We start from the raw sequence: 21,187 nt of genomic DNA, 5'->3' as shown, positions 1-21,187 counted from the left end.
CATACATTTTTAAAACTTTTCCTCAGCTGCTATAGGTTTTTTTTTCTTCCTAGTGGTGATCATTTAAAGACAATGTCGAAACAAATTCTTTCCTACCGTTCTCCACTCTGGCAGTTTCTCAGTGTATATGCCTCTCCCAACACCTACTGTCTGTTTCTGCTCTTTCTTTTCTCTCCTATCATTGAGCTTGCGCTCCCCTGCATCAGAACTCCTGGCAGAAATTACACAGCCAGCTCCAGTGTCCCAGGGACGATAGAAACAACTGCCCTACTGTGCAGCTGTGGTTCAGGACCATGGACAGCAGCTCATGCACTGACAACACACCCTACTTCTAGTTATGTATGAAAATAGGTTCTTCTATTTTTTACAGATCTTCATGCCTTTTGTAATTATTTCATAATATATTCCTATCACAGTTTCAACTATTCCTTTTTTAAAACCAAGGAGTAGGGGCGCCTGGGTGGCTCAGTCGTTAAGCATCTGCCTTCAGCTCAGGTCACGATCCCAGGATTGAGCCCCACGTAGGCTCCCTGCTCGGTGGAAAGCCTGCTTCTCCCTCTCCCACTCCCCCTGCTTGTGCTCCTGCTCTCGCTGTCTCTCTCCCTCTTTCAAATAAATAAATAAAATCTTTAAAATAAATAAATAAAATAAATAAAACCAAGGAGTAAAAAGGCCTACCACTTATAAGCTGAAACTGCCTATAATATTAAGTTTCCATTTATTGAGGACTTGTTAAGTATTTAGCATACATGATCTTGCTGAATTCTTACAACACTTTGACGTTGGTGCCATTATCACTATTTTTTCAACATGGAAAGTATGACACACCAAGTTTAAGTACCCAGTTCGAATGGTCTCCAAAGCTTGTGCAAAATCTTAAAACAGGTGTACATTTTTGACCAGTCACTAACCCATGATATTCCCTTATGCAGACACATTCTACAGCATTGGGGACAGCTGGGGAAGAGGTGAAGATCATTGCCAGTTTGTGGATTCACACCTTGATGGAAGAACAGGACCTCAGTCCTATGTAGAAGCTCTCCCTACCATTCAAGGTAATTCAAACGAAGGCCTGATTATACTACCCTGGGGGTTGGGAGAGGAGAGCTAATATAAGGAGGAAGTCACTATAGCTCTCCCTTTTGTTTATCTTTTAAAGATGGTTGTTGGCAGCATTGTGGATCATATAAATAAGGAACCGACAAAATATTCCAACCATGTGCTGGAATTGTGTGAACCTAGGAGAGGCAGGGATACAAAGGAATATAAGACCTTGTCCTTACACTCAGAAAAATCTCTTCTCTGCTCCATTACTGGGAAGATAAAATAGATATGTGAAAGGTAACTGGGAGTGAACAACTTAAAGTACAGATAATGATAGGAGTTATGTCACATAGTTGTCCTATTGTTAGGTAATTGTGCAGATTGTAGTCACTATCTGAGTTCGAGGAAGGCAGGCTATTTGAGGCTGTCAGGAAAGAAGTGGAGTCTGGGCTGAGTCATTAAGAAACCTAGACATGCAGAGGATAGAGCCTTTTGGGCAGAGGACAGCATGAACATTGGTGCAGAGAAGGAAAGGTAAACAAACATACAAACCAACCATAGCTTATCATATACTTTAGGAGGTAACATAACAACTATTTCATGATGGTATCACAGGGTGACAACATATACATTAATCTCAAAGGTTAACAACTTGCAGTATGGTACTAACTCCCTCAACTGCCAGAACAAAAAAATAAACAGAACAACTGAATGAAGTCCAACACTGTTTCCATTATGCACTCAACTCCTAGTGATCTGGCAATATCAAGACATGAGATGTCCTATCAACTTTTTTAATTTGGAAAAAAATTAACATAGGCTGGTAAACACAGATTACCTATTTTCAAAGAATTAAGGTAGAGTAAAATACACAGAACAGAAAAGTAATTGTATTAGTCAGAGTTCTCCAGAAAAACAGAACCAGAGAGAAAGAGAGATTGAGAGAGAGGTGTCTTAAGGAGTTGGCTCATATGATTATAGAGGCGGGCAAGTCCAAAATCTGCAGAGCAGGCCAGTAAGCTGGAGACCCAAGGAAGAGTCCGGGTTGCAATTTGAGTCTGAAGGCAGTCTACTGGCAGAATGCCCACTTTGTCAGGGAGGGTAATCTTTTCCTATGAGGTCCTTCAACTGATTGGATGAGGCCCACCCACATTATAGAGAGTAGCTTACTCTACTCAAAGTGTGATGATTTAAAGGTTAATCTCATCTAAAAATATTTTTCAGAAACATCTAGAATAATATTTGACCAAATATCTGGGTACCATAGCCTAGCCCCATTGACACATAAAACTAACCATCACAATCAGTATACAAAATATACCACATTTCTTAATTTTTTCAGGATCTTGCATTGACCCAAGGTTACTATGCATGATTTATATTTTACTGTGTTTCTGTGACTGTGGTTTTGGTTCTGAGCAGAGGTGCTGCCTAGTCAGCATGCTCACTGGTAGGATGGCGTGTGTCCTTTCATCTGGCAAGAGTAAACAGGGCCAGAGAGGAGTTGCCAAAAATTTTTTTTGAACAGGTTGGGGCCTCCCTTTTACTTTAAGGGAGATCTGCTCAAAAATGCTATAGCATTCTTTCCTTTGAGAGATTTCCCTGAAAGATCTAAAAGCCTACCACAGACTTCAAGAATTAAACCAGGAGGCTTGAGGTTCTAGGCGACTCGCAAGGCCGTAAGTGCTGTGAGGAGCAGGTGGGGGTCTTTCTGACAGTTCTTTGCCCTGCAGGGAGTCTCCCTAGCGAGTGGCTCCAATGATTTTCTTTTGTGGAGAGAGAGAATTAGGGCACTAATGAACACGCTTTCCCATCTGTGTCACACACGTGTGGGGACTGGGTTATCCCCCCAAATCATGCCTGGGATAAACTCCAGGGATTATTGTGACCCCCCACATAAAAATGGTAGTGTTTATTTGGAAGTAACGTTTGTCGTAAGAACAGTTTATCAGAGGTCTTCTGTCTGAATGGAGGTTCTAAGGATGAGAATTTTTTCTGTTGGTTTGAGCGCTTTTGATGCTACAATTGTAACACCAGTTCCAAGTGTGGGTTTTCCCCCCACACCAGTAGCAATTCTTGGACACCAGCTGGGTGTCCTACAATTGAAGTCTGTTCTGACACTGTGTACCCAGAGGTGGCGTCAGATCGCACAGGTTAAGGGCTCAGTCCCACAAGACTGACACCCTCCCCCGACCAATTTCAAGTGCCCGTCACAAGTCCAGAGTGCCATCTGAGCATGTGACCTCTTGGCTACATATTGGAGGTTCCTACCGCCCCCTTCTTGGGTTTGATTAATTTGCAAGAGCAGCTCACAGGACTCAGAGAAACATTTTACTTACTAGGCTACCTACCAGTTTATTATAAAAGTATACAATTTGGGGGATGCCGGATGGAAGAGATGCATAGGGCACAGTGTGGGGAAAGGACACAGAATGTCCGTGTTCTCTCTGGGAGCACCACCCTCCCAGCATCTGCATATGTTCACCGACCCAGAACTTTCAGAACCTGGTTCTTTTGGGTCTTTGTGGAGGCATGATTGAATAAATCATTGTCCCTTCATGATTGCACTCAATCTCCAGCCCCTTTCCCCTCTGCAGAGGCCAGTAGGTAGGACTGAAAGTCTCACCCTCTAATCCCATGGCGGGCCTCTCTGGTGAGTAGTTCCATCCATAGATGCTTTCTGAAAGTAATCCCATCATCATAAACTCAGGTATGTTAGGAATATTGAGATACTTTTACCACTCCTATCACTTAGGAAATCCTAGGGTTTTAGGAGTTGTGTGCCAGGAACAGGGATAAAGACCAAATATAGATTTCTTATTATCAATCACAATATCACAGATGCATTTTCTTTCCCTCCCTTTGCATTTACCCTTCTAGGCTACTTCCGCCAGTATCGCCAGGAGCCCGTCAGCTTCGGCAACATTGGTTTTGGAACCCCCTACTACTACGTGGGCTGGTATGAGTGTGGGGTCTCCATTCCAGGGAAGTGGTAACCACGGGAAGATCATGCTGAGAGCTCACCCATCCGGCCGCCTTGACTAACTTGCACTAGGGACTGTGAGCAGGAAAAGATAGTGTCCCAAGCCCCATCGACCCTGGGTGCCGGCAAGGCCACGTGATGGACACTGGACATCTCAGGCATCTCTGGTCTGGAACGCGGTCCTACTTCTTGGCCTGGACTACACACAGAATTCAATGTTGCTGTTAACTTTGCTTCTCCACATGTTTTGATTATCATAGCACCTGCCAGAGACAGCAGAAACACACAGCTACTGGGGCTGCCCACTGACTCACTGCGGTCTTCACACTTTATAGGCACAAAATTCAGACATGTCGGTGTCTCCAGGGAACAGCATAAACATGCTGGACTTGCTTCATGGAATGCTACACGCTTTCTCTTTTCTCATTGGACTCTTCTAAAAGTAGCCGAATTTAAGCTTCAGATATCTCACTGTGCAGTAGAACTGAGTTACTAAAAACACCACCAAAGGAAGTATATCCTACTTAAGATTTATCCCGTGGGCGTACCCACTGCTAGACCAAATGTATCAAATTATATTTGTAAATTCTCAATTTTGATATATATATATATATGTATATAGGCATATACATATCCTCACTTGTCTGCAAGAACATTGATTAAAGTTGCTACATTTGTACTTGTTCACTAGATAAATGCGTGTGGGACTTTTTGGAGCAAAGGTGCTGTTAATGAACGTCTTTTAGAAGTGTCCAAAGGACCTGTGCTCTGCGTAATGAGAACAACAGAGTGAACGCTGCTGGACTCTGGGAATGACGGGGAGCTGGCGGTGACAGCAACTGAAACCAGTGACCTAGGTGCAGACCGAGTGCTTTCTACCTAAGGAGACAATCTGTCCAGACCTGGGTGAAAACTACCACTTGCCCCTATGGGGACATATCCAGTATGTTTTCAGAATAATCAAGACTTTAGATCCCAAATGATTTAAAAATCCAGTTTAAAAAAAAAAATACTTTCCCCTTTCCTGCCTGAGTATCTCCTCCTCAAAATATGAGCCTCTTATCTCTTTGGACGGCAACACAAGAACATTTATTTAAAGACCCGTTATTCTAATTCTTTTTCAAACATGGTGGCCTTTCCGTGTGCTTGGCTATCCCGTGTCCTCAGGCAGCTCCATGGCATGAAGGTTTTGTCTTCTTTCATAAAGGTTTCAGCACACGAGAAGTAGGGGGGTGGGGAAAGGAGCTAGAAGCGTACCCTTTTCTGGGGCCCCCAGGCCACTGTGGAATGATTTAGTGGCAGAATGCAGTCCAGCCTCCTGGAATCAATTCCTTTCAGTGCCAGTACTGTGTTGAGGGGCGACCTGATGTATCTGGTGGGTTCAAAGGTAAAACTTACAAGGAAACTTGGCAGGGTCCTTTCCATGAGGCCGTGAAAGCTGATGTTCTCCTTAGATTCCATGATCCCCTTTCCACAATAAACAGCAGTAAAGAAAATGCAGCATTCCGACAGCCTGGGAAGATACTAGAATTCCTTAGGGAGCAGATTAGATACCCAGTTCATATGTCACTCACAGTTTAGTTTGCAAAACAGGATGGGAACTTCTAAGTAGCTTTTAGGGCTCTTGTCCATGAAAAGGGGATTATTTAAAAAAAAAAAAAAAGGATGTCTAAAAACCTTATTTTTCACACAGATAACATTCAAACATACTTCACAATGCCGAGCAAAAGATATGGTCTTTAAATATAGTGACTTTCCCTGATAAACACATAAGTTGCTTCCTTCATTACTCCCACCCACCCCTCCGAACTTCTGTCTGGTTTCAGCCTCCATTCGCCTGCTATCAGAGACCAGAGAAAGATGCCAAAATGAGGCCCCTGTTGGGAGAGCACCAGCAGATTGCACATTTCCTGAAAGTGTCTCCTCGGGTATAAATAATTCATTAGCATGTACGAGAGAAGAACGATTTGGTCTGTTCCACAAGCTTGTCTTGGTGATGGGGTCCCCTTTGGAAGACGCAGAGATCCAGATCAGCACTGAGAGGCAGGCACCCCACCCCCTTTGCGATTCACACCTAAAGGGAGCGTTCCTTGCCTCACCCCCAAAGGGGCGGATGCTCATGCCACATCCTAAAAGACATGGGTCCCTCAGAAGGAGTTTATGCTCACCTCACAGAAAGCCGAAGAAATTCCCTGGCATTCGCTCATGCAATGACTTTCGAGCCCTGCCTACATCCTTAGACTGTAATTCATTCTGGAAATCTGAACTTCTATTAAAAATAAATGTTGACGGTTTTTTGATAGAAATTACCACAAACTCCAGATGACAGAGCAGCCAAAACAAAAAAGAAAACACTGAAGGTAAGCATGGGTAGGTGGTATTGTTACCGATATTCTGTCCAAACGGGGTTACATAACAGTCCAAATGAGTGCACAGTGGCTGCATCCGTGGTTCCGTGTCAGGTCTGGAGGCCATGTTCTAGAAATGCCATGAGTCTCAAAACCATTGCATATCAAGTTAGGAGGAAATTAATTTACTGATTCCCTAAAGAAGGCTTCATCTATTTCAAAGGCTCTGAGAAAGAAGAGCTTGCCAACTTTAGAGGTCAGAAGTAGGCACAAGTGGGAATTAAAAGAAAAGAACATTTGGCTCAATGTTTTTTTGTTGTTGTCTTTGTTTTAAAGATTTTTATTTCTTTATTTGAGAGAGAGCCCAAGTGGGGTAAGGAGCAGAGGGAGAAGCAGACTCTCCGCTGAGCAGGGAGCCCAATGCAGGACTTGATCCCGGGACTCCGGGATCATGACCTGAGCTGAAGGCAGATGCTTAACCAACTGAGCCACTCAGGCGTCCGAACATTTGGCTCAATGTGATGAAGTTTTAGACGAGTCCAATTAGCAGACGAGCCTTGTTGGAAAATAGCGCGATATCCATTACTGAAAGGCCTCGAGTATACCTGGAAATGTCTAAACTTGCCATTGGAGGCCCCCACCTGTTTTTCTATGATCTGTGAGCTCAGAACAGTGTCTACACATTGAAAGGGTTGTAAACAGAGCAGACAGATGAGCAAAAAACCAGTAATATATGACAGAGACCATATTATGTAGTTTGCAAGACCTAAAATACTATCTCACCCTATAAGAAAAAGTTTGTGTCCCCACGGATTTGTTTTCTTGAGGTTGAAAGGTTAAAGCATAGTCCTAATTTAAAAACTAGCACATCCTACTTAATAGATGTCTGTTCCGTTTTCTCTTACTTGAGTTATATTTTTTTTTTCTGACCATCTCTAGCGCCTAACGCCTGAATTCTCGGAGTGTTAGATCCTGGGTTCCCAATTTTCCTGTTTGACAAACTCTTTGTTTGTGCTACAGTCTCAGGAGGCAACACACTCTTTGGGAGGCTTCATGCATATTTATTACCATCTGGTTAAAACATAATTTCCAGCTTTTACCAGATGAGTTTTGACTTATTTTCTCCCCTTTGACCTACTCAAGTCACATGTCTTGGTCAGTTCAGGGGGCTGGGGAATTTGGGAATGTGGTGATGAATGGGGTTACAGTGGGGTTCCTCTCTCTGCATGGAAGTCAGCTCTTAGTCGCTATTACGAGGATTCTGCTGATAGAATCAATCAGCCCATGCTTGTGGAGCATCTTGCATATTGTGGATGCCTTAAAATCATCTCCTTGAAGTGTAACTATTTTGCAATTGGAGATAAGAAGTGAGTTTAGAAAGTAAGAAGTCTTCCCAACCATCCATTTCCAACCATTCTCAGATCAGGCAGAGCTCAGTAAAATTGTATGAAACCACAGAGCCTACTTATTATGAACAGAGGTGTGATTTTAAATCTTAGTTGTAAGCTTATTAATGTACAAAATTTAAAAATCATAATGAGAGCTAAGCACACAAGGGTTTATGATAAAAGGGAAATAAAATTGATATAAAGTTGGAAGCTAATGAATTTAACACACACAAATGCTTGGTCTAGATTGGGAAAACAATATTCTCGCAGGCAGAGATTATCTGATGGCTCAAAATAGAACTAACTCTAGAGCTAAATCAAGGGTTTGCGTAAGGTCGGACCACGCAGTCTCAGGGCAGGAAATAATGCACGGGAGTTGCTGAGAGTAACAGGTTGGCGAGTAGTGGCTCTTGCCTCCTTTTCTCTCTGGTCTGTTCTCTCTCCTGCTTTCCATGCATGGCTGCATCCTCTTCCCTGCGGATGGCTTTCTCTAGACACATGATGCCCAAATGCCACCAGCCCCTAGACTTCACATAGGGCCGCTGTGTACAAGTGTCCATCTGCCGCCCTGTGTGCAATGATCTGTCTACAAGATCTTGTAACTCTGCTTCTCTCAACCAGCTCTCCAAGTCTCTCAGTATCCAGTTCTAACCATCACGGCAGGCTCTGATTGGATGTCTTGGGCAAGGGTCCACATCCTGATCCAATCAGCTGTTCCTATGTTGGGTTGTCACCTGGTGGAAACGAGGCTACCTATGCCTGCCCCCTACACAGGGGCTGTTTACATGTGGAAAAAGATAATCACTGACATGTTAGGATAAATACACATAGGTGAATGAGAAATCAAATAAGAAAAAGGAGTCACTGTATTAGGCAACTGGTCATTTTAAAATTTCACTTAGGATATATTGAGGATTTCGTGTTTGTTCACTATGAGTACATTCATTTTGCTGTCTGAGATCCTCCAGGAAATTTTAAAATTTTGAACAGAAATAAGAGCAATACACAGTCTTTCTGAAGCTTTCTGTTACCAGGCCAATGATGAAATGAATAACTGATGTTAACGTAGTCTAGCTGGACAAGATACAATGAGTTAGCCAGTGATAGAAAGTTCTTGGGGGGGGTGCCTGGGTGACTCGGTTGTGCGTCCAACTCTTGATTTCAGCTCAGGTCATGATCTCAGGGTCGTGGTCTCGAGCCTGCATTGGGCTCCGTGCTCAGAGGGCAGTCTACTTGAGATTCTCTCTCTCCCTCTGCCCCTCCCCCCTTCAAATAAATAAATAAATAAATCTTAAAAAAAAAAAAGAAAAGAAAAAGAAGAGAAAGTTCTTGAAAGCCCTGGAGGTAACTGGCCCTGAACACTTATAAGGGCTGGAGGAGTTTACTCCAGGCTCTGGAGTAACAAAGGGATGCACTTTGTTCAGTGCTCTGAGATACCCAGCTTCTTCAGAGTCAAATCCTAGGTCTTTTCGACAGCCTCCAAGGTGCCCCATGATCTGGTCACCCCACTTCTGCCCCCAACATACCCACTGACACCAACGACCCTGCCATGACTCTGACCTTTCTCCTCCCCTCTCTGCTCCTACCTGCACAGAGTGGGCTCTGTGGGCTCACAGTAAATATCCATCAAATGAGTAAACATATGGCTAAGATATAGATGGGAATTGAAAAGACAAAGCTTTTCAATCCAAGCTTCTCAATGAGCAAAACGTGCCCCTCCAGCCCACCAGTCTGTCTGGGATTCCCTCAGCAACCTGCAGTTTTCCACAAAGGTTTATCAGACTGTCTCCAGGGTCCTGACATCTACTCCCCATCATCACTCACCTACATCCTCCACTGCCCCTTATTCAGGAGACTCCTCACCTCTCAAGGCAGACAGAACCAGCAGGTGGAGGCACCGGTCTCCCACGAGGTTACAGCATGCCCGTCCTATTGTTGAGATGCCCCCCAGACCCAGGCCCAGTGCCCCGATCTCTATGCTGTGGTGTCTCCCTCTTGTCTTGAAAGATTTTTCCCCAACATTCAGACATGATCTAGTCTTTCTCACCTTAAAATTTTTTTTTAATTTAAATTAAAAAAATGTTTTCCATCACCCCAGGTGCCCCCTCAGCTACTTCTTCACACTGTGCTTTGCTTTGAGCTGAGTCCCTGAATTAATCACCTGCACTCCAACCCCCAGCCCTCCACCTCATTCCCATGTATTTGTCTCACCACCACCATACCCAGGCTTCTGTGACCCACCTCACACTCAGCTTCCCCAGGCCCTGGTCTCTACGGTGGCTCAACCCAATGGAAACTGGTAAGTATTTTCCAGTTTTGAGGTGAGCTGCTCACCAGCTTGTCCTTCCTGAATTGTTCCATACATGGTTCTTCCTTTTCTGGCTCCAAAATGGCAGCCAAGTCTTCTTGGTTTTTGCTTAAGGGACTTCGGATAATACCAGAAGACAACTTTCTCCTCTGACTGTCTTTTCAAAAGTCCAAGCACATTAAAGAGATATGCAAGGGCAGGAGATGAATGCTTTGAGAGTTACTGTAGAGAAGGAAACATTTCCCCCAAGATGGTGGGTAGATGCTAGATGGGCCGTGCAGGCCATTCCTACCCGTTTCCCTGGGGCTATGGTGGAATGAGGATGACTATAGTAAGCCAGTAAAGCTGGAGCTGGGCTCATGGAGAAATTTTTGTAAATTTCCCGAAGGGCTCACAGCTTTCTAGCTGACCCCCATCCCGAGCCCTCCCCCACTGACACACAGCAGGGAGCAAGAGCATGTTTGCCTTCAGCCATGCTGGCCTGGGAGTGAATGCAGAGTTAGTGACCAGTCATTCCTTCTCTCATTCATCCAGCTAATGTCAGTTAAATTCAAGATATGTGCCAGACTTTCCCCTAAGTAATGTGGCTACACACACAATCCCTGCCCTCACAGAGATTAAGATGTCAGGTGGTAAAAGTGAATGAATATAAATAGAGCAGATGATTGTGTCACAGGCAATTGGGGGGCCAGGGATAGGATGCTCAAATGCTCAGTTCTGGGACAGACCTAGGATACCATTTGGCGGGAGAGAAGGGAAGTGGGGCGTAGGAGGGAGCACCAGTAACGACTGAGCCTGGAGAGTTTCTACCTGGGCATATGGGATCTCAGACTTGACATGTACAAGTAGAAATAAAATAATGCTCATTTCCTGGCCTTTGAACTCAGTAGGATTACCCTAATTGATTGTCTTTTTTTAAAGATTTTATTTATGTGTGTGTGTGAGAGAGAGACAGAGGGAGAGAAAGAGAGAGGATGATCAGGGGGGAGGGAGAGGCAGACTCTCTGCTGAGCAGGGGACCCTGAGATCAAGACCTGAGTGGAAGGTAGATGCTTAACCTACTGAGCCACTGAGGCAGTTCCTAGTTGATTATGTTGCTATAACATTAACACCACAATAAGAGAGTCTAGATCATGTCCCAACCAAGGGGCTACTGACCTCAGTCCAAACCCACCCACCCAACTAGTCACCCATTTTCAAGCCCAGATATCACCAGGGAAGAGGGGAGGGACAGCAAGGTTTTTTCTTCCAGAGACCAGAGAGCTAGATTTCATTTCTCCTTCCAGACACTGACTAGGTACTTATTTTATGTTTGGGTGACTGAAGGCTCTTTTGTCATTTTCCCACCACAAAGCGTATCTCCCCTTCAACAGAGAGATCAATTGATGTCCATCTTTTTTTGGAAACTTGCCATACCAATCTCCACTGCCCACTGAGTTATGAGCATCGTGAAGGCAGAGGCCATGTCTGCTATTGCATTTACTTTCATGTCCTGGCATCACACACAGAGCCTGGCCCATAGCAGGTGTTCAGTAAGTAAGTCTTCAGTGAAAGAATGAATGAGCAAATGAATAACTGAATGCATTCTCTGTTGCTCTCCTCTGATTGCGTTTCTTCTAGGTGTGCTGCTTCTTTCAATATACTGGCTCTGTTCAGCTTTTTTCAAAGGGCAGAGAATTTGAGGCCAGGATCATTATCTCAAGAAAGTTCCACTAGCATGGAGAAATTCCTCCAGTGTCTCCAGTTAGTATCTCCTCCAAGTCTTCAGCTAGACTATTTCCAGTTCTGTGACAATGTTTTTCATTTATGCAATTTTTTCCCTTTGGAAATTGGAGACCTGATACCTGAGATACATTATATACCATTGTAACATAGAACCTAGAATATAATTAGTCTTGGTGACTCAAGGCTATTATGCTTCCTTTCTTTTTGCCAAGAAGCAGGGGAACTGCAATTAGGAGCAAGAAAAATTGAGCAGAGGAGGAAGCTCCATGCAAATAGCAGCCCCCCCAAATCTCCTCCTAACCTAGTCTTCCAGAAGGCCAGTTGACACTAGGTATTGGGAGTGTCTATGTTGAAGCTGGGTCTCAGACTGGGGAAGGAATGGCTAGAAAGGATTCTAAAGATGGGTCTCTATACTGACTGCTTGCCTTTCCACTCCTCCCCTGACCTGTTTTCATGCCTTTGCAGTCCACTTGTACTGGACAGGCCAAGACTCTTCAAAGCACCTGCAAGTTGCACTTCCACCTGCTGTCTTTCTCTGAGAAAAGAAGCTTTGTGAAGGAGCTGTCCTGCCCAAGTCTCATGGGACAAAAATGATGTTGGAATTAGAGGATGACTGTAGGGACCCTCAGATGTATCCATCAGATTATCCCTTTAGGGAGATGATAGATGATAGATAGGTAGATGATGATTGATAGATAGATAGATAGATAGATAGATAGATAGATAGATGATAGATATAGATAGATAGATAGATAGATAGATAGATAGATAGATAGATATAGATAGATGATAGAGAGAGAGAGAGAGATAATAGACAGATATAAAGGGAGTAAAACCCACCATGACTTCAACAGTGACACCAAGAGGGAGGCTTAGACAGCAAGAGACATATGGGAAGAGCTAAGCTATTCGGTCCAGGATGTTTGCTCACAATTTTCTATCCTTGCTCTCCACAACCTTAGTCAGACCTTTTCAAAGATGATACAGGCTTCAAAGCAGACATAGACTTATACATATTTCATCAATTAAGCAAACATTTATTACTGACTAACTTGTATAAGCCACAGTGATGGTGGATCAGCATCTCAACAGTGAACAGATGTCACATTCAAATTAGAATCATTCAAGAGGTTGAGAAAGGGGACTGGTTATGTAGATGCGGGTGGAGACCCCATGAAATACTGTATCAGTACTGACTGTGACTGCCCCTGAGCCTGGAGAGCCAGAGGAAAGAATGACTAGCAGATCCAGAGGGAGGGTCTCATAGAGAAGTCCAGTTTTAGAGAAGCATGACCTCAGTCAAGGGACCATGCCTGGTTTCCTCCTTTTCCCTTCCTTCTTCTTCCTATTTCCTGCCAGCTCCCCATCATCCAAACCCATCTGGAAGCCAGGTGGTAGGTAAGGAGGCTGGCTGATGAGGTTGAAGCAGGTCGCCTCTGCAGTAGACAGCAGGGTGAAGGAAGCATGCACCACACCTGGGAATTGATAACTCATTTTTCACAGTCATTAGTTACACTTAGCACATTATGATATCATTAGCAAAAATGAGTTAAGGGCAATTTTTAGAGCACTTGTTTAAATAGAAAGGGACTTCAAACTCCCTCCTCTTCCTGGAGCTGGTGGAGACTTCACAGGGCATTTCACCTAAATCATTATAGAGTTGAAACTGAGACCCTGAAATTTGAAATAACCTGCCAAAGCCACATACCGAGTCATGGGTCCCACTCTTCTCCCTGGCAGGTGTGACAATATGAGCACAGAGGCTACCACTCAGCTTCTTCTGAACCATGACAGACAGCTAATCGGTCAAGGCGGTTTTACCTCAACAACCGGCATTTGACCAGAGCGTCACTGTCAACGTCTATTTCTGGGCATTTCTCTGGTTGAATAGTGCCAGCAGTCAGGTTCAAACCTGCTTGCCGTCTTGCATTGTGAATGTCTCTTCGTTTGGATTCTTGGCAAGAACTAATCTCCTGCATGGAGCACTGGGTGTTACACGAAAACAATGAATCGTGGATCACTACATCAAAAACGAATGATGTATTGTATGGTGACTAACATAACATAATAAAATAAAATTAAAAAAAAAAGAACTAATCTTCTACTCTCAAGGCTCCCTGATATGTGGTCAGAACTGAGGGGAAATGATTGTTTGAATCAAATCAGTGTTTTCTACCCAGCAGGGTCCAGTTTTGGGGTTTAGTTGACAAATCTGGCTTCTTTCAGCACTAAGTCCTCATTTAGTTCAATTTATCAAGGATTTGTTCACAAGCTTCTGCTATGTAGTCAGAACTGTGCTAGCTGCCGCTGAGACCAAAGGGAGAGAGGTGTGTTTGTTGCTCTCAAAGATTTAGTCAAATTTAAGGAAAAAAGCACCCATTCCACTCTTCCTGTGGCTGGGTTAACCCTGGCATTACTTCTGGTCACTTTTCCAGTCCGCCTCCTATGACGTCAGATTCAGAGGAGCTTTGCGTCCCTTCTGTCCCTGCCTCAGTATGGAGCCAGGGCATTGTCTTCGCTGCTCTCCCACTTGGCTCCATACAGGCATGGCATACAGACCATCTGCACCCTACAAGACCTTAATAAGCCCCATCCCACTACCACCTCCTTGAAGGTTTGGAAATTTATGGATTTGCCTCAGTTGAAAAAGTAGGGGAAGTTGATGGTGAGTTGCAAGATGGATCTTGAAGGTTCTATATGGGAGATAGTCCTGCTCTAGAAGTCTGAGGTTCATTCAGGAATGAGCATGTGTGGGTGCGGAGTCCCTGGCATTACACTTCACTTTACAGGATTTCATTGGCTTCAACTTCAGACTTAGGGCAATGTTGGGAGAGTGGGTGAATCTGACTTGTGCCCTCAGCATGTGATGATGTTTAGAAGCAACGTGTTGATCCATCCCTTCTTTGATTCAACAAACTTTCAAAGGCAATATGTGCCAGGGGATATGGATGAATGTACATATACATGTACGTATATACACATATATATACGTATACATACAATGTAGGTCTATACATAGCTCCTGTCCATCTCAGAGTTCACAGTCTACACTAAAACAAAACTTGAAAAGCTGGACTTCTTTAAAAGATTGGGAAAATTGCATCTAAATTCTAAATACTTTGTGTTTATTTGTATCTCTGTGCTGTCATCTCGATTGTTCTGTTCTATGTGAAGCACAGCTGCTTTGAGACTCTAAATTCCATTTACAGCATTTTTTGGGTTGCCTTGTTTTATAGGAAATATTTATTTGGTGACCAGGGTTCTGTTCTGTTTTTGATACTGAATTGGAAAATGCCGTTTCCCCACTGGGAATGCTCTAGTTAATGAGAAACAAATGGTGGTCTGAGAGGTACAAAACTTGTTGACCAGTCCAGAAGATTTTCTTGGTATTTATATAAGGTTTTATCTGTAGTCAGGGTATTTCTGAGTTAATTGGCAATTATTGAGTTGTAAAATAAATTGTATGATTGTATATAGATTGGTTCACAATCAAAATACAAGGTATAGATTATTAATGCATCCATACACACATCCATAATAGTCAATTTCAGTAAGTCCTTACCAAGTGCCAAGGACTCTTCCAAATACAGATTCATTCCTTGTTTGTTTTTATTATTATTTTTTATTTTTTGGTTTTTAAATCATTTTGAGGTATGATTGACAAACAAAAAAAACCCGCATATAATTAGTGTATAGAACTCCATGAGTTTGGAGATAGTATATACTCGAGAAGCCATCACCACAATCTATGCCGTAAACATATCTGTCACCTTCAGAAGTTCCCTCCACCATCTTTTTTTATTATTATTTTTTGTGATAAGAACACTTAACAGAAGATCTACCTCTCAGCAACATTTTAAGTATACAACACAGTAGTATTAACTATAGGCACTATTCTGGACAGTAGATCTCTAGAGCTTATTCATCCTGCATAATTGAAACTTTGTACCCTTTGACTCAATGTCTCACCTAGCCCCTGGAAGCCACGGTTCTACTCTCTGCTTCCATGGGTTTGATTAGATTCCTCATATAAGTGGCGTTGTGTAGTATTTGTCCTTCTGTGTCCAATTTATTTCACTTAATCTAATGGCCTCCAGATTCACCCATATTGTTGCTAATGGCAGGATTTCCTTCTTTTGTAAGGCTGAATAACATTCCACTGTGTGTAAGTACCATATGATTTTATTCACTTTCTTTTTTTAAAATTATAGTTACCATGCTTTACATTACATGTCCAGGACTTATTTATTCATAACTGAGAGTTTGTACCTTTTTGACTCTTGACCCATTTCACCTACTCCCAACTACCACCTATCTGTTCTGTGTATCTATGAGTTCAGTTTTTTGGTTTCTGTTTTTGTTTTGTTTTGTTTTGTTTAGATTCCACATATAAATGAAATGATGTGGTATTTGTTTTTCTCTGTCTGACTTATTTCCTTTAGCAGAATGCCCTCAAGGTCCATTTTTGTCATCAAAAATAGTAGGATTTTCTTCTTTTTTATGGTTGAGTCATATTCCACCATGTATATATACACCATATCTTCTTACCATTCATCTATGGATGGACACTTAGATTGCCTCCAAATCTTGACTATGGTAAATAATGCTGCAATAAACATAAGGGTGCAAATCTTTTCAAATTAGTGTTTTCATTTTCTTTGGATAAATACCCAGAAGTAGAAGTACTGGGACATATGGTATTTCTATTTTTTAACTTTTTGAGGAACTTCCATACTGTTTTCCATAGTGGCTGCACTAATTTACATTCCCACCAATAGTGCACCCGGGTTCCCTTTTCTCCACATCCTCACTTGTTTTTTCTTGCCTTTTTGATATGAGCCATTTTAACTGGTGTGAGGTAGTACTTCATTATACTTTTGATTCTCATTTCCCTAATGATGAGTGATGTTGAGCACCTTTTCATGTACCTGTTGGCTATTTGTATATTTTATTTAGAAAATATCTATTCAGATCCTCTGCCCATTTGTTAATTGGATTAGAGGTTTTTTCTATGGGGTTGTACGAGTTCTTTATATATTTTAGATATTAATCCCTTATCAGATATATGATTTACAAATACCTTCTCAATTTTGTAGGTTGCTATCCCATTATATAAGTGTGTCAAGGTTTGAGTATACATTTACCAGGTGAAGACATGTGAGTAATTTCTAATTTAAGGGTGATTATGAATAAAACTACTATAAACGTTCATGTACCGGATTTTGTGCGAACATAGTTTTTATTTCTCTAGGAGAAGACTTCCTTAGTAATGTGGTAAATGTATGCATGTTTAACTTTGTAAGAATTGTCAAACTGTTTCCCAAAGTGGCAGTACCATTTGCATTCTTACCAGTAATGTATGAGAATTTCAGTTTCTCTACATCTTTGCCAGCACTGGACTTGTCAATTTATTTTTAAAGATTTTTTTTTTACACACACACACACACAGAGAGAGCACAAGCAGGGGGAGTGGGAGAGGGAGAAGCAGGCTCTCCACTGAGCAGGGAGCCAGATGTAGGACTCAATCCCAGGACCCTGGGATCATGACCCGAGCCAAAGGCAGACACTTAACTGACTGAGTCACCCAGGTGCCCCAATATTGCATTCTTTTATTATTATTTTAATATCTCTATGGTAGTGGTGTCCTCTCATTCATTTCTAACATGAGTAATTTTTGCTTTCTCTTTCTCTTGCTTAGTCTGTCTGGATATTTATTAATTTGATTGATATTTTTAAAGGAATAGCTTTTGGAGACTTCCAGGGAAAATGGTGGAGTAGGAGGATCCTCACCTCATCCCAAGGATTCACCTATAAAACACTCACATCAGTCTAAATAACCAAGAAAATGACCAAAAGACTGGCAGAACAGACTCCCCACAGATAAATGTAAAGAAGGGGTGACACTGAAGAGGGTAGGAAGGGTGGAGACACAGTTGACACAACTAAAAGGACCCACAGGATTGTCTGTGGGAGGGAGGGAAGGATGCCTCTGATGTGGAGAGGGGAGAGGAGCAGACCCCACAACAGGCACCCCAAGCATGAGGGACCTGCATTGGAAAAATGAATCCCCATAACATTTGGCTTTGAAAACTTAAAATCACTGGGGTTTAACACCTAGAACTTTAAAAGTCAGTGGGCTCAGTTCTAGGAGAGCCAGAGGAGAATAGGAAACTGAGTTCCCTCCTTTAAGAACTAGCCCAAAAAACAGCCCATGGAGATGTAGCATACAAGCAGCCATTTGAAAAATGCCTGAGGTATATAGGAGGGAGATTTGTTTACTAATCTCAAAGCATGTGCTGGAGGGTCATGGATCTTTGGGGGACTTCTCTAAGAACAAAAGACTGACAGGTGCCATTTCCCTTCCCTGTGCTCCAGCCTAGATAACTGGACATCTGCAGGAAACAGTGCATCACTCCACCTAGTTAACAGTGTGCCCTGTCCCCACACTCTTCTGTGGTCCTGCCCCCTCCAACACACCCTTGGCAGGAGTCCACCCAAATCGGCCCCACAAGCATGGCAGTGTGCCAGCAGCTCCAACAGGAGTCAGCACCACCCCAAAGTGACTCCTGCCAAGGGGAGAAGGAAAGAAAATCATACACATCCGTTCATCTGTGGCTCCAGTAGTTGGCTGGGGGCTGACATCTGGTCTGAGGGCAGGCTCCACCCACCAATAAAAGCTTCTCAGGGGGACAATATAGGAAGAGCACCCTTCAGCTACCACAGTTTTGACAAATGCCTGGTCTGACTCAACTCAAGCCTCAGGTGGCCCCAGACTGGCCAGCTAACAACCCAGGGACCAAACCCTGGCTACAACAGGCAAAGAGAGTCATTGCAGATGGCTGGATTAAAGACAAAAGAGGCTCAGCCACAAAAGGGCACATGCAACACACGTAGGAGACACCCCTGAAGCACCGGGTTCTGGTGAACAGGAGTCATTGCATTACAGGGCACTACAGAACCTCTTCTTCATAAGGCCAGTATTTTCTAGAACAAGAGACATGACTGACTTTCCTAACACATAGAAACAGATGCAGAGAGTTATAAAAAAATGAGGATACAGAGTAATATGTCCCAAATGAAAGAACAGGACAAAATCACAGTGAAAGCCTTAAGTGAAATGTAGATGAGTAATATGCCTGATAAAGATTTAAAGTAATGGTCATAAAGATACTCACTGGACTGGAGAAAAGAATGGAGGACCTCAGTGAGACCCTCAACAAAGAGATAGAAAACATAAAAAAGAACCAATTAGAGATGAAGAACTCAATAACTGAAATTAAAAATATACCAAATGGAAGAAATAGTAGACTAGAGGAAGCAGAAGAACAGATCAGTGATCTGGAGGACAGAATAATGGAAAATAATCAAGCTGAACAGGGGAGAGCAAAAAGAAAAATAAAAAATGAAAATAGGTAAGGGAACTCAACAACATCATCAAGCATAATAACACTCACATTACAGGTATACCAGAAGAAGAGAGAAAAAACGGGATAGAAAATTTATTTGAAGAAGTAGCAGCTGAAAACTTTGCAGATCTGGGGAAGGAAACAGAAATCCAAATCTAGGAGGCAGGGATAGACCCCCAAAATCAGCCCAAGAGGTCCACAACAACACACATAGTAATTAAGATGGCAAAATGCAGTGATAAAGAGAGAATCTTAAAAGCAACAATAGAAAAGAAAACAGTTACATCAAAGGGAAACCCCATAAGGCTATCAGCTAATTTTTCAGCAGAAACTTTGTGGCCAGAACAGGGTGGCATGATATATTCAAAGTGCTAAAAGAAAAAAACCTGCAACCAAGAATACTCTAACCAGAAATGCTATCATTCAGAATAGAAGGAGAGAGAAAAAATTTCTTAGACAAACAAAAGTTAAAGGAATTCATCACCACTAAACAGTCCTATAAGAAATGTTAAAGGGGACTTTTTGAGTGGAAAGGAAAGATTATAATTACGAGTAAGAAAAGTAGGAAGCACAAAAGCAGTAAAATTAAGTATATCTATTAAAATCAGTCAAGGGAGGGGCGCCTGGGTAGTTCAGTAGGTTAAACATCTGCCTTCCACTCAGCTCATGATCTCAGGGTCCTGGGATTGAGCCCCAAGTCAGGCTCTCTGCTCAGTGGGGAGTCTGCTTCTTTCTTTCCCTCTTCCCCTCCCCATGCTCGTGCTCTCTCTCTCTCAAATAAATAAATAAAATCTTTTAAAAAAACCATTCAAGTGATTCACAAAATAAAAGGAAGTAAAGTATGATATCATATACCTAAAACATGAGAAGGAGAGGAGTAAAGAATGGACTCAAACTTAAGTGACCATCAACTTAATATAGACTGCTATATGCAGAAGATGTTATATACAAACCTAATGTAACCACAAATCAAAACCCAGTAATAGATATGCAAAAAATAAAGAAAAAAGAATCCAAGTATATCATGAAAGAAAGCCAGCAAACCATGAGAGAAGAGAGCAAGAGAAGAAAAGTACAAAGAACTACACAAAAACAACCATAAAACGAGTACAAAATGGCAATAAGTACACAACTATCAATAATTACTTTTAATGTAAATGGACTAAACACTCCATAATCAAAAGGCATTGGTGATGAAATGTGTTAAAAAACAAGACCCATGTATATGCTGCCTACAATAGAAGGTTTTTTTTAATAAAGGTGATGAATTCCTTTAACTTTTGTTTGTCTAAGGAATTTTTTATCTCTCCTTCTATTCTCATTTCAGACCTATTTTTTTAATCTCTCATTCTGTTCTCATTTCAGACCTAAAGACACATGCAGATTGAAAGTGAAGGGATGGGAAAGTATTTGTCATGCCAATGGAAGTGAAAAGAGAGCCAAGGTAGCAATATTTATGTTAGACAAAATAGGCTTTAAAATAGACTGTAACAAGAGACAAAGAAGGACACTACATAATGATAAAGGGAACAATTCACCAAGAATATATAACAATTATTAATATTTATTGACCCAACATGGGAATACCCAAATACATAAAGCAGATAATAACAAGCATAAAGAAAGTAATTGATAGCAGTACCATAATAGTGGGGGACTTTAACATCCCACTTAATAATGGATAGATCATCCAGATAGAAAACCAACAAGGAAATAGTGGCTTTGAAAGACACATTGGACCAGATAGATTTAACAGATATATTCAGAGCATTCCATCCAAAAAAATCAGAACACACATTGTTTTCAAGTGCACACAGAACATTCTCAGAATAGATCACAAATTAGGGCACAAAATAAGTCTCAACAAGTTCAAAAAGACTGAAGTCATACCATGTATCTTTTCTGATCACAATGCTATGAAACTAGAAACCAACCACAAGAAAAAATATTGGAAAGAACACAAATACATAGAGGTTAAATAACAT

The 21,187-nt window shown here is 42.1% G+C and overlaps 1 protein-coding gene across 3 annotated transcripts in view; it reads left to right on the top strand.

Annotated features, from left to right (window-relative positions):
* Positions 1 to 4,690, top strand: part of FNDC1 (fibronectin type III domain containing 1) — a 156,049-nt gene extending 151,359 nt beyond the window's left edge. For all 3 annotated transcript variants that reach the window (XM_032407545.1, XM_032407546.1, XM_032407544.1), the window contains 2 exons: positions 933 to 1,055; positions 3,925 to 4,690. In XM_032407545.1, coding sequence (XP_032263436.1) covers positions 933 to 1,055; positions 3,925 to 4,040 — 239 coding nt within the window. In that variant the 3' untranslated portion in view covers positions 4,041 to 4,690. The remainder of the gene's footprint in view (positions 1 to 932; positions 1,056 to 3,924) is intronic.
* The last annotated feature ends 16,497 nt before the right edge of the window (positions 4,691 to 21,187 follow it).

Source organism: Phoca vitulina, unplaced genomic scaffold (genome assembly GCF_004348235.1).
Source record: "Phoca vitulina isolate PV1807 unplaced genomic scaffold, GSC_HSeal_1.0 scaffold9, whole genome shotgun sequence".
Classification (NCBI taxonomy): domain Eukaryota; kingdom Metazoa; phylum Chordata; class Mammalia; order Carnivora; family Phocidae; genus Phoca; species Phoca vitulina.
Note: the sequence above shows the minus strand (reverse complement) of the source record. Positions and strands in the feature narration are given on the sequence as shown.